Genomic DNA, 26,459 nt, shown 5'->3' on the forward strand with positions numbered 1-26,459 from the left:
TATTCCGCACATCCCACACCCCCAATTTGAGTCCTACACTGTTCTGACACACACATCACGCGCCCCCCCCCCCCCGCGGGGGGCTGCGTCTGAATCCCCGTCCTCCCTCACCCAACGGAGCTCTGGGAACCCCGACACAAAAAAGGACAACAGATATTCGGGGGGGGGGTCAACGGGAGGTTTATTCCCCCCCCCACTTCCACACTCCCACCTTTTCAAGGGGAGATAAGGGCAAGTTCTCAAACTGCCTGAGGGTATTAAATAAATACTGGCAATTTTGACAGGCAAATAGGCACAGTTTAAGTTCCTGGATGGGCAAGTTCGGCACCTACCAGAGATGATGAGGTGACAGCTTTCCCACTGTCTCCAGGGGCAACGAGGGATGCCCACAAGCCCACAACCCTCAAGGAGGCGAGAAAGGAAATGCAATAAATGCTGGCAAAGGGATAAGGGATGAGCGATGGGCAATGCTCAGACGTGCTCCCCAGATTCTCAAGGCGCATTGCAGCGTGGGCAATAAACACCGGGCAGCCGTCAACCTTCCAAAGGGGTCATTAGGGAAGGGGAGTAAAATATCTCCATCTTCACAAGTAGCAATTAGGCATAGGGGATAAATACTGACAAGTAACCCAAATTCTCGGGGATGCTGGCAAGGACGATACATCTCTGCTGCTGGTCACAGCAGCGGGTGTGTGCTCTACACCCCACCCCACACCAACCCCGCTCCCGCCATCACTCCCTCCCACCTCCTCTGCCTCAGGAACAGACACAGCAAAGGGTCGCAAATTGGGATTAGGCAATTATATTAATTATTCAGACAATACTTTCTCTGCACCTCAGAGTCTCAAAACAGGTGACCACTGAACACAAGACAGACAAAAATGTAAACATTAGCCAGGCCAGGCGATGAGCGGACTTTCTCTCTCGAGCGTTTGGCAACGGGGTTTTCTTCCAGTGTGAGTCCAGCTTAAATAAAGTAATCCCGAGGTACGGCATTAAATACAGCGTTATTTATATACATTTATAGGGCTCTAGGCTGTGTTGGTCCACGACGGGGGCCATGGGTGGGGGAGTCAGGAGCAGGGGGAGCTGCATTCTCAACCTGCAATACTCCCCCTTCAGCCTCATGGGGTGGGAGAAGCACAGAGGATATTCAAGGGGATGGGTGGCAGGGCAGTGAGGGGGGGGGAGGGTGTGGGGGTGAGGAGGAGGAGGAGGAGTTTGGAAATCCCTCCCCCCCCCCCACCAGAAACGGCCCAAATTTCTCTATGGGGCGGGGGATGTAGAGGGAAGGGTAAGGGAGCGTTAGAAATTGAATGGAGGGAGAGATTCTGTGTGGGTGGTGGGAAAAGAGAGGGAGGGGCAAGAGGGTCTGAATGCTCCCCACTGTCTTTTGGCACCAGATGGGTGGAAGGTGGAAGGTGGACGGGAGGGGAGGAGGAGTGGGAACAGTCCCAGAGTCTTCTGCCCTACCTACTCCGAAGTGACTGCTGGGGGAGAGAAAAGGAGGAGGGAAACGAGTTAGAGGGGAAGGAGTGACAGAGTAGGGGAAAGAAGGGGGGTGGAAGGAGCGGGGGAGTGGAAGGAGGGGGAAGGAGACAGGAGGGGAAGAAGGGTGGAGGGGGACCGATAAAACGAGAGGGAGGGAGATAGAGAGGGAAGGAGAGAGGAGGAGAGGAGGAGACAGAGATAAAACCAGAGGGGGAGAGATAGAGATAGAGGGAAGGAGACAGATGGAAGAGGAGGGGGGGGGTGGGAAGAAGTGACCAGAGCAGAGGGATTCTTTTCCCCTTCCTACCCTGTCTCCCTTACCCTTCCTCCCTCTTCCAATCCCCTCAGAAGTACCGGTCCCTCAGGCTGCCCTCAGCCACCCCCCCACCGCCCTGGCTGGCCCCGTTCTCCCCCATGGCCGAGCGGATGGGACCCTTGGAGGGAGTGGTGGGCAAGGGAGAGGAGGGGGCAGGTGGCTTTTTCTTCTTGTTCTTCTGCTGCTGTCTCTCTCTCCGCTCTCGCTCCTTCTCCTCCTTCTCCCTCTCCTTCCGCTCTCTTCGCTCCTCCCGCTCCCGTTCCTTCCTCTCCTTCTTCGACTCCCCCTCCTTCCCCCCTCCCTCCGCCTTTCCCTGCCCAAAAGGGGCGGGAGGGCTGGAGGCAGGCGAGGGTAAGCTTGGGTGCAGACCCTCAGAGACCACCAGGGGCTGGGAGAGCTGTGTGGGGGTAGGGGAGGGAGGGCGAGGGGGCTCCTTGGGACGGCGGAGGCTGACCAGGCTGGCGGTGAGGCTGAGCAGACTGGGGCTGGCGGACGAGAGGAGGGGGTTGAGACGGGTTTCCTCCTCCCTCAGTGCCCGTGCCCCATACAGACGGCGGCAGTGGGGGTTACGCAGTTCTCCGCGCTCAGCTGACCAGCGCTGCCGCTGTGTTCGGTGCTCACGCTCGATTAGGGACTCGGGAACTTTCAGCGAGATCACCTGTGGGAAGGAGGAGATGGGGAGAGGATGGGCAGGGTAGAGGGATAAAATAGGGTGTTAAAAGAGTAAATAATCACATTATCTGTGCTCATTACTGCCAGACTCTCTGCTTCCCACCTCCCCATCAACGCCTGCCACTGTCTCCTTGTCTAGCAACACATACTCTCTCCCTCCCCATTACAGTCACTCCATCTTCCTACACTCTCTCGTTTCGAGTCTCTCTTTCGCCCAGCACATCCGTGACTGCTTCTGCTTCTCCCTCCCACTCCCCATCTCGCCCTCTCCCACTCCAACTCTCCCCACTCTCACTCTCCCCCATCTCTCCCTCTCCCAGTCCCCCAACTCTCCCCACTCTCACTCTACCCCATCTCTCCCTCTCCAACTCTCCCCACTCTCACTCTGCCCCATTCTTCCCCATCTCTCCCTCTCCCACTCCAACTCTCCCGACTCTCTCTCCCACATCTCTCCCTCTCCCACTCCCCCATCTCTCCCCACTCTCACTGTCCCCATTCTTCCCCATCTCTCCCTCTCCCACTCCAACTCTCCCCAATCTCACTCTCCCCCATTCTTCCCCATCTCGCCCTCTCCCACTCCCCCAACTCTCCCCACGCTTATTCTTCCCCATCTTGCCCTCTCCCACTCCCCCAACTTTCCCCACTCTCACTCTCCATCTCTCCCTCTCCCAGTCCCACAACTCTCCCCACTCTCACTCTCCCCCATTCTTCCCCATCTCTCCCTCTCCAACTCTCCCCCATTCTTCCCCATCTCGCCCTCTCCCACTCCACCAACTCTCCCCACTCTCACTCTCCCCCATTCTTCCCCATCTCTCCCTCTCCCACTCCAACTCTCCCCACTCTCTACCCCATCTCGCCCTCTCCCACTCCACCAACTCTCCCCACTCTCACTCCCCCACATCTCTCCCTCTCCAACTCCCCCATCTCTCCCCACTCTCACTCTCCCCCATTCTTCCCCATCTCTCCCACTCCAACTCTCCCCAATCTCACTCTCCCCCATCTCGCCCTCTCCCACTCCCCCAACTCTCCCCACTCTCACTGTCCCCATTCTTCCCCATCTCTCCCTCTCCCACTCCAACTCTCCCCAATCTCACTCTCCCCCATTCTTCCCCATCTCGCCCTCTCCCACTCCCCCAACTCTCCCCACGCTTATTCTTCCCCATCTTGCCCTCTCCCACTCCCCCAACTTTCCCCACTCTCACTCTCCATCTCTCCCTCTCCCAGTCCCACAACTCTCCCCACTCTCACTCTCCCCCATTCTTCCCCATCTCTCCCTCTCCAACTCTCCCCCATTCTTCCCCATCTCGCCCTCTCCCACTCCACCAACTCTCCCCACTCTCACTCTCCCCCATTCTTCCCCATCTCTCCCTCTCCCACTCCAACTCTCCCCAATCTCACTCTCCCCCATTCTTCCCCATCTCTCCCACTTCCCCATCTCTCCCCACTCTCACTCTCCCCCATTCTTCCCCATCCCAGCCTCTCCCACTCCCGCAACTCTCCCAACTCTCACTCTCCCCAGTCTTCCCCATCTCTCTCTCTCTCCCACTCCCGCAACTCTCCCCACTCTCACTCTATCCCATCTCTCCCTCTCCCACTACAACTCTCCCCACTCTCACTCTGCCCCATTCTTCCCCATCTCTCCCTCTCCCACTCCAACTCTCCCCACTCTCACTCTCCCCATTCTTCCCCATCTCTCCCTCTCCCACTCCAACTCTCCCCAATCTCACTCTGCCCCATCTCTCCCTCTCCAACTCTCCCCACTCTCACTCTGCCCCATTCTTCCCCATCTCTCCCTCTCCCACTCCAACTCTCCCCACTCTCACTCTCCCCATTCTTCCCCATCTCTCCCTCTCCCACTCCAACTCTCCCCAATCTCACTCTGCCCCATCTCTCCCTCTCCCACTCCAACTCTCCCCACTCTCACTCTCCCCATCTCTCCCTCTCCCCACTCACTCTCCCGATTCTTCCCCATCTCTCCCTCTCCCCAATCTCACTCTGCCCCATTCTTCCCCATCTCTCCCTCTCCCACTCCAACTCTCCCCACTCTCACTCTCCAGCATCTCTCCCTCTCTCATCTCTACCCACTTCCACTCTCCCCATTCTTCCCCATCTCTCCCTCTCCCACTCCAACTCTCCCCCATTCTTCCCCATCTCACCCTCTCCCACTCCCCCATCTCTCCCCACTCTCACTCTCCCCATTCTTCCCCATCTCTCCCTCTCCCCACTCTCACTCTCCCCCATCTCTCCCTCTCCCACTCCAACTCCCCCCAATCTCACTCTGCCCCATCTCTCCCTCTCCCACTCCAACTCTCCCCACTCTCACTCTCCCCATCTCTCCCTCTCCCACTCCATCTCTCCCCACTCTCACTCTCCCGATTCTTCCCCATCTCTCCCTCTCCCACTCTCCCCAATCTCACTCTGCCCCATTCTTCCCCATCTCTCCCTCTCCCCCAACTCTCCCCACTCTCACTCTCCCCCACTCCCCGAACACTCCCCACTCTCACTCTCCCCCAACATTCCCCACTCTCACTCTCCCCATCTCTCCCTCTCCCACTCCCCCATCTCTCCCCACTCTCACTCTCCCCCATCTCTCCCTCTCCCCAACTCTCCCCACTCTCACTCTCCCCATCTCTCCGTCTCCCACTTCCCCAACTCTCCCCACTCTCTCTCCCCCATTCTTCCACATCTCTCCCTCTCCCACTCTCCCCCATCTCTCTATCTCCCACTCCAACTCTCCCCACTCTCTCTCCCCCATTCTCCCTCTCCCACTCCCCCATCTCTCCCCACTCTCACTCCCCCATCTCTCCCTCTCCCCCAACACTCCCCCATCTCTCTCTCCCACTCCCCCAACTCTCCCCACTCTCTCTCCCCATCTCTCCCTCTCCCCCAACTCTCCCCACTCACTCTCCACCATCTCTCCCTCTCCCCGATCTCTCCCCACTCTCACTCTCCCCTTCTCTCCCACTCCCCCAAGTCTCCCCACTCTCACTCTCCCCCATTCTTCCCCATCTCTCCCTCTCCCAGTCCCCCAACTCGCCCCACTCTCACTCTACCCCATCTCTCCCTCTCCCACTCCAACTCTCCCCACTCCCACTCTCCCCCATCTCTCCCTCTCACACACTCCCAACTCTCCGCACTCTCACTCTCCCCATTCTTCCCCATCTCGCCCTCTCCCACTCCAACTCTCCCCACTCTCACTCTACCCCATCTCTCCCTCTCCCACTCCCCCATCTCTCCCCACTCTCACTCTCCCGATTCTTCCCCATCTCTCCATCTCCCACTCCAACTCTCCCCACTCTCACTCCCCCCATTCTTCCCCATCTCTCCCTCTCCCACTCCCTCTCCCCACTCTCACTCTCCCCCATCTTTCCCTCTCCCACTCCCTCTCCCCACTCTCACTCTCCCCCATCTCTCCCTGTCCCCAACTCTCCCCACTCTCACTCTCCCCATCTCTCCCTCTCCAACTCTCCCCACTCTCACTCTCCCCCATCTCTCCCTGACCCCAACTCTCCCCACTCTCACTCTCCCCATCTCTCCCTATCCTACCCTCCCAACTCTCCCCACTCACTCTCCCCCATTCTTCCCATGTCGCCCTCTCCCACTCCCCCAACTCTCCCCAATCTCACTCTCCCCCATCTCTCACTCTCCCACTCCAACTCTCCCCACTCTCACTCTCAAACATCTCTCCCTCTCCAACTCTCCCCACTCTCTCTCCCCCATTCTCCCTCTCCCACTCCCCCATCTCTCCCCATTCTCACTCTCCCCCATCTCTCCCTCTCCCACTCCCCCAACTCTCCCCACTCTCACTCTGCCCCATTCTTCCCCATCTCTCCCTCTCCCACTCCAACTCTCCCCAATCTCACTTCCCCCATCTCGCCCTCTCCCACTCCCCCAACTCTCCCCACTCTCACTCTCCCCCATCTCTCCCTCTCCAACTCTCCCCACTCTCACTCTCCCCATCTCTCCCTCTCCCACTCCCCCATCTCTCCCCACTCTCACTCTCCCGATTCTTCCCCATCTCTCCATCTCCCACTCCAACTCTCCCCACTCTCACTCCCCCATTCTTCCCCATCTCTCCCTCTCCCACTCCCTCTCCCCACTCTCACTCTCCCCCATCTTTCCCTCTCCCACTCCCTCTCCCCACTCTCACTCTCCCCATCTCTCCCTGTCCCCAACTCTCCCCACTCTCACTCTCCCCATCTCTCCCTCTCCAACTCTCCCCACTCTCACTCTCCCCCATCTCTCCCTGACCCCAACTCTCCCCACTCTCACTCTCCCCATCTCTCCCTATCCTACCCTCCCAACTCTCCCCACTCACTCTCCCCCATTCTTCCCATGTCGCCCTCTCCCACTCCCCCAACTCTCCCCACTCTCACTCTCCCCCATCTCTCACTCTCCCACTCCAACTCTCCCCACTCTCACTCGCCCCCATCTCTCCCTGTCCCACTCCTCCAGCTCTCCCCACTCTCACTCTCCCCCATTCTTCCCCATCTCTCCCTCTCCCCCAACTCTCCCCAATCTCACTCTACCCCATCTCTCCCTCTCCCACTCCAACTCTCCCCACTCTCACTCTCAAACATCTCTCCCTCTCCAACTCTCCCCACTCTCTCTCCCCCATTCTCCCTCTCCCACTCCCCCATCTCTCCCCATTCTCACTCTCCCCATCTCTCCCTCTCCCACTCCCCCAACTCTCCCCACTCTCACTCTGCCCCATTCTTCCCCATCTCTCCCTCTCCCACTCCAACAATCCCCAATCTCACTTCCCCCATCTCGCCCTCTCCCACTCCCCCAACTCTCCCCACTCTCACTCTCCCCATTTCTCCCTCTCCCCACTCTCTCCCCCATTCTCCCTCTCCCTCTCCCCCAACTCTCCCCACTCTCACTCTCCCCATCTCTCCCTCTCCCACTCCCCCAACTCTCCCCACTCTCCCTCTCCCCCAATCCCCCATCTCGCCCTCTCCCACTCCCCCAACTCTCCCCACTCTCACGCTCCCCCATCTCTCCCTCTTCCCCAACTCTCCTCACACTCACCCTCCCCATTCTTCCCCATCTCTCCCTCTCTCACTACCCCAACTCTCCCCCATCGTTCCCCATCTCGCCCTCTCCCACTCCCCCAACTCTCCCCACTCTCACTCTCCCCATCTCTCCCTAACCAACGCCCCCAACTCTCCCCACTCTCACTCTCCCCCATCTCTCCCACTCCCCGAACTCTCCCCACTCTCACTCTCCCCCATTCTTCCCCATCTCTCCCTCTCCCCCAACATTCCCCACTCTCACTCTCCCCCATCTCTCCCTCTCTCACTCCCCCATCTCTCCCCACTCTCACTCTCCCCCATCTCTCCCACTCCCCCAACTCTCCCCACTCTCACTCTCCCCATTCTTCCCCATCCCAGCCTCTCCCACTCCCGCAACTCTCCCCACTCTCACTCTCCCCATTCTTCCCCATCTCTCTCTCTCCCACTCCCGCAACTCTCCCCACTCTCACTCTATCCCATCTCTCCCTCTCCCACTGCAACTCTCCCCACTCTCACTCTGCCCCATTCTTCCCCATCTCTCCCTCTCCCACTCCAACTCTCCCCAATCTCACTCTGCCCCATCTCTCCCTCTCCCACTCCAACTCTCCCTCTCCCCATCTCTCCCTCTCCCACTCCATCTCTCCCCACTCTCACTCTCCCGCATCTCTCCCTCTCTCATCTCTACCCACTCCCACTCTCCCCATTCTTCCCCATCTCTCCCTCTCCCACTCCAACTCTCCCCAATCTCACTCTCCCCCATTCTTCCCCATCTCGCCCTCTCCCACTCCCCCATCTCTCCCCACTCTCACTCTCCCCATTCTTCCCCATCTCTCCCTCTCCCCACTCTCACTCTCCCCCATTCTTCCCCATCTCTCCCTCTCCCACTCCAACTCCCCCCAATCTCACTCTGCCCCATCTCTCTCTCTCCCACTCCAACTCTCCCCATCTCTCCCTCTCCCACTCCATCTCTCCCCACTCTCACTCTCCCGATTCTTCCCCATCTCTCCCTCTCCCACTCTCCCAATCTCACTCTGCCCCATTCTTCCCCATCTCTCCCTCTCCAACTCTCCCCACTCTCACTCTCCCCCATCTCCTCCACTCCCCGAACACTCCCCACTCTCACTCTCCCCCATCTCTTCCTCTCCCCCAACATTCCCCACTCTCACTCTCCCCATCTCTCACTCTCCCACTCCCCCATCTCTCCCCACTCTCACTCTCCCCATCTCTCCCTCTCCCAGTCCCCAAGCTCTCCCCACTCTCACTCTCCCCCATCTCTCTATCTCCCACTCCAACTCTCCCCACTCTCCCCCAATCTTCCTCTCCCACTCCCCCATCTCTCCCTCTCCCACTCCCCCAACTCTCCCCCATCTCTCCCTCTCCCACTCCCCCAACTCTCCCCACTCTCACTCTCCCCATCTCTCCCTCTCCCCCAACTCTCCCCACTCACTCTCCCCCATCTCTCCCTCTCCCCGATCTCTCCCCACTCTCACTCTCCCCATCTCTCCCACTCCCCCAACTCTCCCCACTCTCACTCTCCCCCATTCTTCCCCATCTCTCCCTCTCCCACTCCCCCAACTCGCCCCACTCTCACTCTACCCCATCTCTCCCTCTCCCACTCCCCCATCTCTCCCCACTCTCACTCTCCCGATTCTTCCCCATCTCTCCATCTCCCACTCCAACTCTCCCCACTCTCACTCCCCCCATTCTTCCCCATCTCTCCCTCTCCCACTCCAACTCTCCCCACTCTCACTCTCCCCCATCTCTCCCTGTCCCCAACTCTCCCCACTCTCACTCTCCCCATCTCTCCCTATCCTACTCCCCCAACTCTCCCCACTCACTCTCCCCCATTCTTCCCATCTCACCCTCTCCCACTCCCCCAACTCTCCCCACTCTCACTCGCCCCCATCTCTCCCTGTCCCACTCCAACTCTCCCCACTCTCACTCTCCCCCATTCTTCCCCATCTCTCCCTCTCCCACTCCCCCAACTCTCCCCACTCTCACTCTCCATCTCTCCCTCTCCCACTCCCCCATCTCTCCCCACTCTCACTCTCCCCATTCTTCCCCATCTCTCCCTCTCCCACTCCAACTCTCCCCAATCTCACTCTCCCCCATCTCTCCCACTTCCCCATCTCTCCCCACTCTCACTCTCCCCCATTCTTCCCCATCCCAGCCTCTCCCACTCCCGCAACTCTCCCAACTCTCACTCTCCCCAGTCTTCCCCATCTCTCTCTCTCTCCCACTCCCGCAACTCTCCCCACTCTCACTCTATCCCATCTCTCCCTCTCCCACTACAACTCTCCCCACTCTCACTCTGCCCCATTCTTCCCCATCTCTCCCTCTCCCACTCCAACTCTCCCCACTCTCACTCTCCCCATTCTTCCCCATCTCTCCCTCTCCCACTCCAACTCTCCCCAATCTCACTCTGCCCCATCTCTCCCTCTCCCACTCCAACTCTCCCCACTCTCACTCTCCCCATCTCTCCCTCTCCCCACTCACTCTCCCGATTCTTCCCCATCTCTCCCTCTCCCCAATCTCACTCTGCCCCATTCTTCCCCATCTCTCCCTCTCCCACTCCAACTCTCCCCACTCTCACTCTCCAGCATCTCTCCCTCTCTCATCTCTACCCACTTCCACTCTCCCCATTCTTCCCCATCTCTCCCTCTCCCACTCCAACTCCCCCCAATCTCACTCTGCCCCATCTCTCCCTCTCCCACTCCATCTCTCCCCACTCTCACTCTCCCGATTCTTCCCCATCTCTCCCTCTCCCACTCTCCCCAATCTCACTCTGCCCCATTCTTCCCCATCTCTCCCTCTCCCCCAACTCTCCCCACTCTCACTCTCCCCCATCTCCCCCACTCCCCGAACACTCCCCACTCTCACTCTCCCCCAACATTCCCCACTCTCACTCTCCCCATCTCTCCCTCTCCCACTCCCCCATCTCTCCACACTCTCACTCTCCCCCATCTCTCCCTCTCCAACTCTCCCCACTCTCACTCTCCCCATCTCTCCGTCTCCCACTTCCCCAACTCTCCCCACTCTCTCTCCCCCATTCTTCCACATCTCTCCCTCTCCCACTCTCCCCCATCTCTCTATCTCCCACTCCAACTCTCCCCACTCTCTCTCCCCATTCTCCCTCTCCCACTCCCCCATCTCTCCCCACTCTCACTCCCCCATCTCTCCCTCTCCCCCAACTCTCCCCCATCTCTCTCTCCCACTCCCCCAACTCTCCCCACTCTCACTCTCCCCACTCACTCTCCACCATCTCTCCCTCTCCCCGATCTCTCCCCACTCTCACTCTCCCCATCTCTCCCACTCCCCCAACTCTCCCCACTCTCACTCTCCCCCATTCTTCCCCATCTCTCCCTCTCCCAGTCCCCCAACTCGCCCCACTCTCATTCTACCCCATCTCTCCCTCTCCCACTCCAACTCTCCCCACTCTCACTCTCCCCCATCTCTCCCTCTCACACACTCCCAACTCTCCGCACTCTCACTCTCCCCATTCTTCCCCATCTCGCCCTCTCCCACTCCCCCATCTCTCCCCACTCTCACTCTCCCGATTCTTCCCCATCTCTCCATCTCCCACTCCAACTCTCCCCACTCTCACTCTCCCCCATCTCTCCCTGTCCCCAACTCTCCCCACTCTCACTCTCCCCATCTCGCCCTCTCCCACTCCCCCCTCTCCCCACTCTCACTCTCCCCCATCTCTCACTCTCCTACTCCAACTCTCCCCACTCTCACTCGCCCCCATCTCTCCCTGTCCCACTCCCCCAACTCTCCCCACTCTCACTCTCCCCCATTCTTCCCCATCTCTCCCTCTCCCACTCCAACTCTCCCCACTCTCACTCTCCCCCATCTCTCCCTGTCCCCAACTCTCCCCACTCTCACTCTCCCCATCTCGCCCTCTCCCACTCCCCCCTCTCCCCACTCTCACTCTCCCCCATCTCTCACTCTCCTACTCCAACTCTCCCCACTCTCACTCGCCCCCATCTCTCCCTGTCCCACTCCCCCAACTCTCCCCACTCTCACTCTCCCCCATTCTTCCCCATCTCTCCCTCTCCCACTCCCCCATCTCCCCACTCTCACTCCCCCATCTCTCCCTCTCCCACTCCAACTCTCCCCAACTCTCCCTCTCCCCCCAACTCTCCCCACTCTCACTCTCCCCATCTCTCCCTCTCCCCCAACTCTCCCCACTCACTCTCCCCCATCTCTCCCTCTCCCACTCTCCCCCATTCTCCCTCTCCCACTCCCCCAACTCTCCCCACTCTCACTCTTCCCCATTCTTCCCCATCTCTCCCTCTCCCACTCCCCCTACTCGCCCCACTCTCACACTACCCCATCTCTCACTCTCCCACTCCAACTCTCCCCCACTCTCTCTCCCCCATCTCTCCCTCTCACTCTCCCAACTCTCCGCACTCTCACTCTCCCCATTCTTCCCCATCTCGCCCTCTCCCACTCCAACTCTCCCCACTCTCACTCTACCCCATCTCTCCCTCTCCCACTCCCCCATCTCTCCCCACTCTCACTCTCCCGATTCTTCCACATCTCTCCATCTCCCACTCCAACTCTCCCCACTCTCACTCCCCCCATTCTTCCCCATCTCTCCCTCTCCAACTCTCCCCACTCTCACTCTCCCCCATCTCTCCCTGTCCCCAACTCTCCCCACTCTCACTCTCCCCATCTCTCCCTATCCTACCCTCCCAACTCTCCCCACTCACTCTCCCCCATTCTTCCCATCTCGCCCTCTCCCACTCCCCCAACTCTCCCCACTCTCACTCTCCCCCATCTCTCACTCTCCCACTCCAACTCTCCCCACTCTCACTCGCCCCCATCTCTCCCTGTCCCACTCCCCCAGCTCTCCCCAATCTCACTCTACCCCATCTCTCCCTCTCCCACTCCAACTCTCCCCACTCTCACTCTCAAACATCTCTCCCTCTCCCACTCCAACTCTCCCCACTCTCTCTCCCCCATTCTCCCTCTCCCACTCCCCCATCTCTCCCCATTCTCACTCTCCCCCATCTCTCCCTCTCCCACTCCCCCAACTCTCCCCACTCTCACTCTGCCCCATTCTTCCCCATCTCTCCCTCTCCCACTCCAACTCTCCCCAATCTCACTTCCCCCATCTCGCCCTCTCCCACTCCCCCAACTCTCCCCACTCTCACTCTCCCCATTTCTCCCTCTCCCCACTCTCTCCCCCATTCTCCCTCTCCCTCTCCCCCAACTCTCCCCACTCTCACTCTCCCCCATCTCTCCCTCTCCAACTCTCCCCACTCTCACTCTCCCCATCTCTCCCTCTCCCACTCCCCCAACTCTCCCCACTCTCCCTCTCCCCCAATCCCCCATTCTTCCCCATCTCGCCCTCTCCCACTCCCCCAACTCTCCCCACTCTCACGCTCCCCCATCTCTCCCTCTCCCAGTCCCCCAACTCTCCCCACTCTCCCTCTCCAACTCTCCCCACTCTCACTCTCCCCATCTCTCCCTCTCCCACTCCCCCAACTCTCTCCCCCATTCTTCCCCATCTCTCCCTCTCCCACTCCCCTATCTCTCCCCACTCTCCCCCATCTCTCCATCTCCCAATCCAACTCTCCCCACTCTCACTCACCCCCATTCTCCCTCTCCCACTCCCCCATCTCTCCCCACTGTCACTCCCCCATCTCTCCCTCTCCCACTCCAACTCTCCCCACTCTTACTCTCCCCCATTCTTCTCCATCTTGCCCTCTCGCACTCCCCCAACTTTCCCCACCCTCCCCATCTGTCCCTCTCCCACTCTGCCAACTCTCCCCACTCTCTCTCCCCCATTCTTCCCCATCTCTCCCTCTCCCACTCCCCTATCTCTCCCCACTCTCTCCCCCATCTCTCCATCCAACTCTCCCCACTCTCACTCTCCCCCATCTCTCCCTCTCCCCCAACTCTCCCTCTCCCCCAACTCTCCCACTCCAACTCTCCCCACTCTTAATCTCCCCCATTCTTCCCCATCTTGCCCTCTCCCACTCCAATTTTCCCCACCCTCACTCTCCCCATCTCTCCCTCTCCCACTCCCCCAACTCTCCCCACTCTCTCTCCCCCATCTCTCCATCTCCCAATCCAACTCTCCCCACCCTCACGCTCCCCCATCTCTCCCTCTCCAACTCTCCCCACTCTTACTCTCCCCCATTCTTCCGCATCTTGCCCTCTATCACTCCCCCAACTTTCCCCACCCTCACTCTCCCCCATCTCTCCCTCTCCCACAACTCTCCCCACTCTCACTCTCCCCATCTCTCCCTCTCCCCCTACTCTCCCCATCTCTCCCTCTCCCCCATCTCTCTCCACTCTCTCTCCCCCAACTCTCCCCACTCACTCTCCCCATCTCTCCCTCTCCCCCATCTCTCCCCACTCTCACTCTCACTCTCCCCATCTCTCCCTATCCTACTCCCCCAACTCTCCCCACTCTCAGTCTCCCCCATTCTTCCCATCTCGCCCTCTCCCACTCCCCCAACTCTCCCCAATCTCACTCTCCCCCATTCTTCCCCATCTCGCCCTCTCCCACTCCATCTCTCCCCATTCTTCCCCATCTCTCCCTCTCCCACTCCAACTCTCCCCACTCTCACTCTCCCCCATCCTTCCCCATCTCTCCCACTCCCCAACTCTCCCCCATTCTTGCCCATCTCACCCTCTCGCACTCCCCCATCTCTCCCCACTCTCACTCTCCCCATTCTTCCCCATCTCTACCTCTCCAACTCTCCCCACTCTCACTCTCCCCCATTCTTCCCCATCTCGCCCTCTCCCACTCCCCCATCTCTCCCCACTCTCACTCCCCCCATTCTTCCCCATCTCTCCCTCTCCCACTCCAACTCTCCCCACTCTCACTTTCCCCATCTCTCCCTCTCCCACTCCGCCAACTCTCCCCACTCTCTCTCCTCATCTCTCCCTCTCCCCCAACTCTCCCCACTCTCACTCTCCCCATCTCTCCCTCTCCCACTCCCCCATCTCTCCCCACTCTCACTCTCCCCATCTCTCCCCCTCCCAGTCCCCGAACTCTCCCCACTCTCACTCTCCCCCATCTCTCCCTCTCCCCCAACTCTCCCCACTCTCACTCTCCCCATCTCTCCATCTCCCACTTCCCCAACTCTCCCCACTCTCTCTCCCCCATTCTTCCCCATCTCTCCCTCTCCCACTCCCCCAACTCTCCCCAGTCACTCTCCCCATTCTTCCCCATCTCTCCCTCTCCAATTCTCCCCACTCTCACCCATCTCTCCCTCTCCCAGTCCCCATCTCTCCCCACTCTCACTCTCCCCATCTCTCCCTCTCCCACTTCCCCAACTCTCCCCACTCTCTCCCCCATTCTTCCCCATCTCTCCCTCTCCCACTCCCCCATCTCTCCCCCATTCTTCCCCATCTCTCCCTCTCCCACTCCCCCAACTCTCCCCACTCTCACTCTCCCAACTCTCCCCACTCTCACTCTCCCCCATCTCTCCCTCTCCCCAACTCTCTCCACTCTCCCTCTCCCCATCTCTCCCTCTCCCACTCTCCCCCATCTCTCCCTCTCCCACTCCCCCATCTCTCCCCACTCTCATTCTCCTCCATTCTTCCCCATCTCTCCCTCTCCCACTCTCACTCTCCCCATCTCTCCCACTCCCCCAACTCTCCCCACTCACTCTCCCCATTCTTCCCCATCTCTCCCTCTCCAATTCTCCCCACTCTCACTCTCCCCCATCTCTCCCTCTCCCAGTCCCCATCTCTCCCCACTCTCACTCTCCCCCATTCTTCCCCATCTCTCCCTCTCCCACTCCCCCATCTCTCCCCCATTCTTCCCCATCTCTTCCTCTCCCACTCCCCCAACTCTCCCCACTCTCACTCTCCCAACTCTCCCCACTCTCACTCTCCCCATCTCTCCCACTTCCCCAACTCTCCCCACTCTCACTCTCCCCATTCTTCCCCATCTCTCCCTCTCCCACTCCCCGATGTCTCCCCACTCTCACTCTCCCCCATTCTTCCCCATCTCTCCCTCTCCCACTCCCCCAACTCTCCCTCTCCCACTCCAACTCTCCCCACTCTCACTCTCCCCCATCTCTCCCTCTCCAACTCTCCGCACTCTCTCTCCCCATCTCTCCCTCTCCCCCAACTCTCCCCATTCTTCCCCATCTCTCTCTCTCCAACTCTCCCCACTCTCACTCTCCCCCATCTCTCCCTCTCCCCCAACTCTCCCCACTCTCACTCTCCCCATCTCTCCCTCTCCCACTCCAACTCTCCCCACTCTCACTCTCCCCATCTCTCCCTCTCCCCCCACTCTCCCCACTCACTCTCCTCATCTCTCCCACTCCCCCAACTCTCCCCACTCACTCTCTCCATTCTTCCCCATCTCTCCCTCTCCAATTCTCCCCACTCTCACTCTCCCCCATCTCTCCCTCTCCCAGTCCCCATCTCTCCCCACTCTCACTCTCCCCCATTCTTCCCCATCTCACCCTCTCCCACTCCCCCAACTCTCCCCACTCTCACTCTCCTCATCTCTCCCACTCCCCCCATTCTTCCCCATCTCTCCCTCTCCCACTCCCCATCTCTCCCTCTCCCACTCCCCATCTCTCCCCACTCTCACTCTCCCCATCTCTCCCATCTCTCCCTCTCCCAATCTCTCCCCACTCTCACTCTCCCCCATCTCTCCCTCTCCCACTCCTCATCTCTCCCCAATCTCACTCTCCCCCATCTCTCCCTCTCCCACTCCCCCATCTCTCCCCACTCTCACTCTCCCCCATTCTTCCCCATCTCGCCCTCTCCCACTCCAACTCTCCCCACTCTCCCCCAATTCTCCCTGTCCCAATCTCTCCCACTCTACAACGGTCTCTCTCTCTCCCTCTCCCTGCCCCGCAGGCTCACCTCGTGGACCAGGATGTCCTCATGCAGTGAGTGGCCCGGTGCATTCCTCAGTTTCTCCATGGTCTCGTACATGCCCTGGCAGTCACGCAACTTGTCTGCTGAGCCCAACAAATGCTTCAGCAGTACCAGACCCACCTTGAAGATTATCTTTACTCCTGGGGGAAAGCAGAGGTAGCTGTCAGAGTCCACAGAGAGTGAGAGGGACAAGTGGTCGAAGAGAATGAAACAAAGGGGGGGGGGTGACAGATACATGGGGGGGGGGGAAGAGCACAGGCACGCACACGCGCGCACACACACACACACACACACACACACACACACACACACACAGAGTCACGCAGGCATAGACACAGACAGATACCGCTGGGCTGGGGTGGGCACTCACCGTCACAGAAGAACATGTCCCACACACGGAGCACCGACGACCAGGGCAAAGTGCGGGCGAAAATGCACATGAACCACTCTGTCATATAGAGGATGGGGTCAATCTTGTGCTTCTTGAGGTGGCGGTAAGCGAGGGGAGAGACCCGGCGTAGTAGGGCAGACAGAACCTCTCCATCCAACTGGATCGCCTCCTGGGGGAGTGGCAGAAAGTGGGGCAGAGATGAGGAGGGAGGGGAAGAGTGTGGGGGGTGTGGGGATAGGGAGGGAAGAGAGAGGAGGGGGACATGAGAGAGGGAGAAAAGAAATGAGAAAGACACTTCAGAATCCCTCCACTTATTCTGGAGTGACCCGTGCCCATGGTACCCACTCCCCCACCCACAGTCGCTCTCGCACACACAGACGCGTCAGATTCTTCAGAGACACATAATCCTCACATGCACTGTCACATGTACTCCCCCTCTCACATACACGCACTCTCCCACACACTCATACACAGATTTCCAACCACTCTGACGCACACACACTCCCTCACCTCTCATGCACACACTCTCCCTCTCTCTCTCACACACACACACTCCATGAGACACATTTCCAACCTCTCTCTCTCACACACACTCCCTCACCTTTTCTCATGCACACTCTCCCCCCCCACACACACCCATACACACATTTCCAACCTCCCTCTGACAGACACACACACTCCCATACACACACTTCCAACCTCTCTCTCTCACACACACACTCATACACATTTCCAACCTCTCTCTCACACACACACACTCCCAGAGACATATTTCCAACCTCTCTCTCACACACACTCCCTCACCTTTTCTCATGCACACACTCTCCCCCACCACACACACACACCCATACACACACTTCCAACCTCTCTCACACACACACACTCATACACATTTCCAACCTCTCTCTCTCACACACACACACACACACATTTCCAACCTCTCTCTCTCTCACACACACACACACATACACATACACATTTCTAACCTTTCTCTCACACACACACTCCCAGAGACACATTTCCAACCTCTGTCACACACACACACACACACACATACACATTTCCAACCTCTCTCTCTCACACACACACACTCCCATAGACACATTTCCAACCTCTCTCTCTCACAGACACACACACACACTTCCAACCTCTCTCTCACCCACACACTCATACACATTTCCAACCTCTCTCTCACACACACACACATACACATTTCCAACCTTTCTCTCACACACACACTCCCAGAGACACATTTCCAACCTCTCTGTCACACACACACACTCACATACACATTTCCAACCTCTCTCTCTCACACATACACTCCCATAGACACATTTCCAACCTCTCTTTCTCACACACACTCCCATAGACATATTTCCAATCTCTCTCTCTCACACACTCACACATACACATTTCTAACCTTTCTCTCACACACACACACACTCCCATAGACACATTTCCAACCTGTCTCTCTCTCTCACACACACACTCCCTCACCGTTTCTTTCACTCACGGCATCCCTCATCCCACCCACACACTCACCAGCCCTGCGCTGTAGTATCCCGGTAGATACTTCTCACAGATCTGTACCAGGCACCAGAAGGCTTGCTGTGGGCACAGTGAAGAGGCAAATTAGACCTTAACCCATGGATTCCACTCCGCTTCCCCAGCACTCCATACAAGTTCCTGGGAGTGGACATTGCCAACAGCCCCTCCTGGTCCAATCACACAGATGCTGCTGGCCAAGAAAGCTCACCACGCCTGTACATCATCAGCAGCGTAAATCACTAACGAGCTGATGAGTGACTCCAGGGAGATGAAGGAGGCTGAATGCGCACCAGTCTACACTGGGGGGTGGGGGCGTCAGTGGTACACAGAGTCAGTGGTGCTTTAAATCCCAGAGCGTTAACATCTCGGGTGACCTGTTCTAGACCCAGCACACTGATACAATCACAAGGAAGATTTGCCAGTGTCTTTACTTCCTCAGGAGGTTGAGGAGGTTCAGCTGGTCACCGAACACTCTGACAAACTGCTACAGATGTACTGCTGGAAGTGTCCTGACTGGATGCACCACGGTCTGGTACGGCAATTCCAGTGCACAGGAACACAAGAAGCTGCAGAGAGCAGTGGACAGCCCGATACATCACAGACACATCTCCCCACCATCGGTAGCATGTACAGGAGGTGCTCCCTCAAGAAGGCAACGTCCAAAGGACCATTCCATCTTCTCACAGCTCCCATTGGGCAGGAAGTACAATAGCCTGAAATCCCACACTGCCAGGTTCATAAACAGCGAATTCCCTTCAACCATTTGGTTCCTGAACCGACTGGTACAATCCTAATCACTGCCCCAGTACAGCAACACTGTGACAGCTTTGCACTACACAGACATATTGTTTTCTTGTAGTAACTGTGATACGTTTGGCTATCAAATGGTTTATAATGGTCCCATGTCCTGAGGTACAGTAAGACTTTGTTCTGTTCACCATATCAGTACACCGATTGAGCACACAGGAAAAGCAATAACAGAATATAGAAAAATACTGCTGCAGTTAGTGCAGCAGACGATAAAGAGCACGATCATAATGAGATAGACTGAGAGATCAGAGGTCTGTCTTGTCGCACGAGGATCCACCCAAAACACCCTCAGCAGCGGTGCCTGCTGGCTCACCGGGGGTAGTGTGCAGATCACAGCCAACTCATAAACCTCCTGACAGACTGAATCTTTGACGAGACAGTCCTTTTTTGTTGTCGTTAGATTGAATGTTGAATCTGTCATGTTTTCCAGATGTTTTGTATTGATAAACTGTTGTTGAGATACCAGTATAAGTTTACAGGGGTACGCAAGTTAATAACACCACTGCTTTTATTTCCTAGTTTTTTACATTTGGGGATGTTGGATTTTAAAGGGGGAGAAGTGTTGTAATGTGAGCATTATTAAAAGTAAGTTAATACTAATTAGGATAATGGGGGGATCTACTTCCGTTCTTTTTACTTCCGGTGGGCTTTGTATATAGTGTCCCTGCCATGCTGTACAGGTTGTGAAAAGCCTCTGTATATACATAACAGTTTTGAAGTTTGAGATAAAGTTGTTTCTTTGGCATGAAGTTGTTGAGTGTGCCTTTTTCAAAGTAGAAGTTACTACATATTCAATAGTCTGATACAGTAGGTGTGGGATAGAAGCTGTCTTTTGATCCTGGTGATATGTGTTTTCAGGCTTTTGTATCTCCTACCTTATGGGAGGGGTGAGAAAAGAGAATGGGTGGGGTTGGATTATGCTGGCTGCTTCACTGAGGCAGTGGAAAGTGTAGAGAGTCTGTGAGAGGGGCTCTGTCCACAACTCTCTGTGGTTTCTTACTGTTACAGGTAGAGCAGCTGTCATGCCAAGCCATGATGTATCCAGATAGGGTGCTTTCTGTGGTGTGTAGGTAAAAATTGGGACACACTGATTTTCTTTAGCCTCCTGAATGGGTGGAGACACCGATGACACAATATGTGGTTAGAGCAGGACAAGCTGTTGCTGATGTTTACTCTTAGGAAGTTGTAGCTCTCAATCCTCCTGACCTCAGCAACACCATTGATGTAGACAGGAATGTGTACACTGCTCGCTCCATGGCCAGCTCTGGTACCCAGGGAACTGATGCAATACTGACCTCAAGGGATGTTGCCTTTCCCTCAGCGTGGCCTCCACATACACATCAGAGACAAAATGGTCTGTCTGAGTAAGACATAAAGCGAACCTCACATCCCTGTGCAGGGCAGTTCACATCTGATTAACCTGACCAGTCATCGTGCACACTCGCATCAGCGTGGCCAGACTCTGCTCTAATCCATTTACAAGTCTGCAGATGACATCATAATGGGCCGTATCTCAAATAATAATGAGTCAGAGTACAGGAAGGAGATAGAGAGCCTAGTCACTTGTTGTCATGTCAGCAGCCTATCCCTCAATGTCAGCAAAACAAAAGAGCTGGTCACTAACCTCAGGAAGGGGAGCGATGCACGTGTTCCTGTCTACATCAACAGTGCTGAAGCCAAGAACTTCAAGCTTGCAGCAGTGAATATCACCAACCTGTCCTGGTCCAACTATCTAGATAACAAGGCCAAGAAAGCTGGCCAGTGCTTCAGGAGGCTAGGAATTCTGCACTGATCCTCACCAAGCTTTACAAATACATCATATAAACTATCCTATCCGGATCCATCACAGCCTGGTACAGCAACTGCTCTGCCCGTGACCATACGAAACTCGAGAGTTGTGAACACAGCGCAGAACGTCACGGAAAGCAGCCTCCCCTCCATGGACTCTGTCTACACTTCCCGCCGGCTCGGAAAAGCAGCCGACAATGAAAGACCCCAGAAGATACAAAAGCCTGAAAACACATGCCAACTGGCCCAGTGTCAGTCTCTACCCTGTTATCAGACTCCTAAACAGACCTCTTGTCCTCACAATCTGCCTCATTGTGATCCCACACCTTATTGTTTACCTGAACTGCACTTTCTCTGTAACCCTTTATTCGGCATTGTTATTGTTTTACCTTGTTCTACCTCAATGCCCTGTGTAATGAATCCATCGGTCTGAACATTGTATAAGACAGATCTCTGTACATCTTAATACCAATATCAACAAGGAAGCTGACAAACGTGACCAATGATCTTTTCTAAGATGGTACCGAGCTGCAATCTCCATATGGTTCCGAGCTCACAATTATTTTTTTAGTTTCACAGGAAGGATTTTTGGAGATCAGGTAGAAAATTAGAGGTTGGGTTAAGGTTTAGGTACAGGAAAGAGGGGAGAGAGGGCTCAGGAGCAGTCACTAAAGGAGCCAGAGGTAGGAGTTCAGGTTGGAGCACTCTGAGATCTGATGCCTTGAAGGGTCCCAAGAACAAGGGCTGGTAACCCCCAAGTTTGGCAAGTCTTGGGGTCGGTGGACCGAGGTCAGTGAGTCCTGCAACGAGGCCCAAGTTCAGTAGTCCTTAGGTTAGAGGTCCGTAATTAGCAAGTCCCAGACTCGAAACCCAGATGTCGGTGAGTCTGGAGGACGGAGCATGAAGGTCAAAGGGTAGGATTGGCGAGTCTGGAGGTCAGAGGACCAATGTTTGCGAGTCCAGGACCTGGTCAAAGGCCTGGAGGAAGCCTGTCCTGGGATTGGAGGCCCTAATGTGTGGGTGGATGGGAGGGTGGGACAGGGGCTGGTTTTGCTGTTGTTGCTTGTTGTCCTGCTGAACATTGTGGGCATACTATAGTGGAAGTTGCCATAAGGCAAGGGTTAACATAATATCCAGGCAAGGACAGAGTGCAGACAGCAGAGGCAAGAAAGGTCTTTGAGGAGCACAGCTTCCTTTTAAACACCAGGGGTCTAGAGAACAGATAAGTTATCCAAGGCACAGACATCAGCTAACAGACCATTGCTTTATTAACTTCAAAGTATGATCAACTGTTAGCTTGTAGTTTCGATTGACTATTGTAAATGGTGATTGATCTTGCAAGCAAGGAACTGAAACATACACAGTTTACCAAGCAGTCAATACCTGTAACTGTGAGTGAATTCTGTATAAAAATGACACTGCTCTGTTCAATGTGGTAACAGGGGCTACACTTTTCTCCTTGTACACGAGTTGTAAGAGTGTGTGTTCTGACCCAGTTATTTTATTGCAGCTACTTATCTTACCATTGGCAACCACACCACAACACCCTTCTGCACTGCCCCCAGTGCATCCGCGGGTATGTTGGTTGTTAACGCAAACAACGCATTTCATTGTATGTTTTGATGTACACATGATAAATAAATCTAATGTGAAGTTTCTCCTAATACAAGGTGACAACAATAAATCCATTCACCACCCCCCTCGCCTTCAGCCTACCCCCATGTGTCTCACCTCGGCAGGCATGTGCATGAGTAAGACTGCAGCAACAGGTGCCTGTGCCTGGCAGTAACCCTCGTCCGGCTGGTACACAGTGTAGGCTTTGAGGATGCGGTACAGGTCCTGCTGCCTGTGTCACATGGAGGGGAGGGGAGGGGAGTTAATTTACCAGCCTTCACCTCAGAACTGTAAATGCTAAGAGGAGACAGGGGAACCATCTCTGTTCCTTCCCTCCTCTGCCCCCGCCTCCTCACTGATCCTGCCAACCAAAACCTTACCCCTCTCCGAACCCTGACTCTCCTGCACAAAGGCAAAACCTCCTACACACACAGACACAAACCCACGATCACACAGGCAACAATTACCGCACTCTCACTCACCTCCAACACATAGGTGTCTCTCTCCCTCCCTCTCCCAGAGTCCTTCCCTCCCACCCTCTCTCACACACACACCTCCATCACATATGTGTCTGTCGCTCCTTTTCTCTCACAGACTCCCTTCCCTTCCCCCCCCCCACACTCGCACACACCTCTCCCACACACAGGAACGTCTCACATGCACATACATTACATCTCAAATGCAGACCCACCTACACACACTTGCATCTCACACATAAGACATAGGATCAGTATTAGGCCATTCAGCCCATTGAGTCTGCTCCATCATTCAGTCATGGCTGATTTATTTTCCCTCTCAACCCCATTCTCCTGCCTTTTCCCTGAGCTTCTTGACACTCTTACTAATCAAGAACCTCTCAACCTCCACTTTAAAGATACTCATTGACTTGGCCCCCACAGATTTATCACCCTGTGCCTACAGAAATTCTACCCCATCTCTGCCCTAAAAGAACATCCTTCTATTCTGAGGCAATGCCCTTTATTCATAGTCTCTCCCCTCCGATAGGAAACATCCTCTCCACCCACTCCAAGCCTTTGAATATTTGATAGCTATCAATACAATCCTCTCTTATATCTACCTATCTCTATCTCTCACACTGAAACACATAGCTCCACTCTCTTGCACGCACACAAGTGTGTGTGTGTGTCTGTCTCTCACACACACATGTAAACCTCCCTCTTTCATACACATTCACACCTCAAACATAATCATATCTGATAGCACTCATGTCTCTCTTATTTCAGACACATGCATGGCCACTCTTGTACGCACACCTCACACGTGCGCCGTTTCTCTCTCTCAACCCAACACATACACTCCTCTCTCTCCCACCCTCCCTCTATCCATGTCACACGCACACACGCTCCCCTCTCTCTATACCCTGTGCACACACTCCCTGTCTATGTCAACCCCCTGCACACAGACTCCCCTCTCTGGGTCACAACTGCCCGCACAAACAAACACGCTCCCCTCTCTGTGTCACACGCCCCTCCCCGCACATACAGTCCTGTCTTCGTATCCCCCCACACATACACTCCCCCCTCTGTATCCCCCCACATACACTCCCCCCTCTGTATCTCCCCACACACACACTCAACTCTCTGTATCTCCCCCCCCACACACACTCCCCTCTGTAACCCCACACACACTCCCCTCACTGTATCCCCCACACACACTCCCCTCACTGTATCCCCCCCACACACTCTCCTCTGTATCCCCCCACACACACTCCCCTCTCTGTATCTCCCGCCACACACACTCCCTTCTCTGTATCCCCCCCACAAACACTCCCCTCTCTGTATCTCCCCCCACACACACTCCCTTCTCTGTATCCCCCCACACACACACCTCTCTCTGTATCCCCCCCACACACACTCCCCTCTCTGCATCCCCCCCACACACACACTCCCCTCTCTGTATCTCCCCTCACACACACTTCCCTCTCTGTATCCCCTCCACACACACTCCCCTCTGTATCCCCAACCAAACACACACACTCCCCTCTGTATCCCCCCCACACACACACTCCCCTCTCTGTATCCCGCCACACACACTCCCCTCTCTGTATCCCCCCCCACACACACTTCCCTCTCTGTATGCCCCACACACAATCCCCTCTCTGTATCCCCCCACACACACACCCCTCTCTGTATCCCCCCACACACACACTCCCCTGTATCTCCCCACACACACATACACTCCCCTCTCTGTATCCCCCCCACACACACACACTCCCCTCTCTGTATCCCCTCCACACACACACTCCCCTCTCTGTATCCCCCCACACATACACTCCCCTCTTTGTATCTCCCCCCCACACACACACTCCCCTCTCTGTAACCCCACACACACACACACACACTCTCCTCTATGTATATACCCCCCACACACACACTCCCCCTCTATATCCTCACACACACACTCCCCTCTCTGTATCCCCCCACACACACTCCCCTCTCTGTATCCCCCCCACACACACTTCCCTCTCTGTATCCCCCACACACACACTCCCCTCTATCGCCCCCCACACACTCCCCTCTATATATCTCGCCCCACACACACACTCACCTCTCTGTATACACCCACACACACACACCCCTCTCTGTATCCCCTCCACATACACTCCCCTCTCTGTATCCCCCCCACACACACACACACTCCCCTCTGTATCCCACCCACACACACACACTCCTCTCTGTATCCCCCCACACACACACTCCCCTCTCTGTATCCCCTCCACACACACAGTCCCCTCTCTGTATCCCCCCACACACACACTCCCCTCTTTGTATCTCCCCCCACACACACACTCCCCTCTCTGTAACCCCACACACACACTCCCCTCTGTATCCCCCCACACACACTCCCCTCTGTATCCCCCCCACACACACTCCCCTCTTTGTATCCCCCCCACATACACTCCCCTCTCTGTATCACCCCCACACACACTCCCCTCTCTGTATCCCCCCACACACACTCACCTCTCTGTATCTCCCCCACACACACACACTCCCCTCTCTGTATCCCTCCACACACACACACTCCCCTCTCTGTATCCCTCCACACACACACACACTCCCCTCTCTGTATCCCCCCCCATACACACACTCCCCCTTTGTATCCCCCCCACACACACTCCCCTCTCTGTATGCCCCACACACACACCCCTCTCTGTATCCCCCCACACACACACTCCCCTGTATCTCCCCACACACACATACACTCCCCTCTCTGTATCACCCCCACACACACACACTCCCCTCTCTGTATCCCCTCCACACACACACTCCCCTCTCTGTATCCCCCCCACACACACACTCCCCTCTCTGTAACCCCACACACACACTCCCCTCTCTGTAACCCCACACACACACACAGACACACTCCCCTCTATGTATCCTCACACACACACTCCCCTCTCTGTATCCCCCCCACACACACTCCCCTCTGCATCCCCCCCACACACACTCCCCTCTCTGTATCCCCCCCACACACACTCCCCTCTCTGTATCCCCCCCACACACACTCCCCTCTCTGTATCCCCCCCACACACACTCCCCTCTCTGTATCGCCCCCCACACACTCCCCTCTATATATCTCACCCCACACACACACTCACCTCTCTGTATACACCCACACACACACTCCCCTCTCTGTATCCCCCCACAAACACACTCACCTCTCTGTATCCCCCCCACACACTCCCCTCTGTCTGTATGCCCCCCCACACACTCCACTCTCTGTATCCCCGACACACACACTCCCCTCTCTGTATCCCCAGACTCCCCTCTCTGTATCCCCCCACACACACTCTCCTCACTGTATCCCCACCAAACACACTCCCCTCTCTGTATCCCCCCGCACACACACACTCCCCTCTCTGTATCCCCCCCACACAAACTCCCCTCTCTGTATCCCCACAGACTCCCCTCTCTGTATCCCCCCACACACA

The 26,459-nt window shown here is 56.3% G+C and overlaps 1 protein-coding gene across 1 annotated transcript in view; it reads right to left on the reverse strand.

Annotated features, from left to right (window-relative positions):
* Positions 1-791: 791 nt before the first annotated feature.
* Positions 792-26,459, reverse strand: part of LOC140204999 (TBC1 domain family member 10B-like) — a 55,974-nt gene continuing 30,306 nt past the window's right edge. Inside the window, exons 5-9 of the mRNA XM_072272046.1 lie at positions 22,625-22,739; positions 18,290-18,355; positions 16,727-16,916; positions 16,342-16,496; positions 792-2,465 (exon numbers count right to left, since the gene is read on the reverse strand). Of these exons, the coding sequence (XP_072128147.1) occupies positions 1,836-2,465; positions 16,342-16,496; positions 16,727-16,916; positions 18,290-18,355; positions 22,625-22,739 (1,156 nt within the window). The 3' untranslated portion in view covers positions 792-1,835. The remainder of the gene's footprint in view (positions 2,466-16,341; positions 16,497-16,726; positions 16,917-18,289; positions 18,356-22,624; positions 22,740-26,459) is intronic.

Source organism: Mobula birostris, chromosome 11 (genome assembly GCF_030028105.1).
Source record: "Mobula birostris isolate sMobBir1 chromosome 11, sMobBir1.hap1, whole genome shotgun sequence".
NCBI lineage: Eukaryota > Metazoa > Chordata > Chondrichthyes > Myliobatiformes > Myliobatidae > Mobula > Mobula birostris.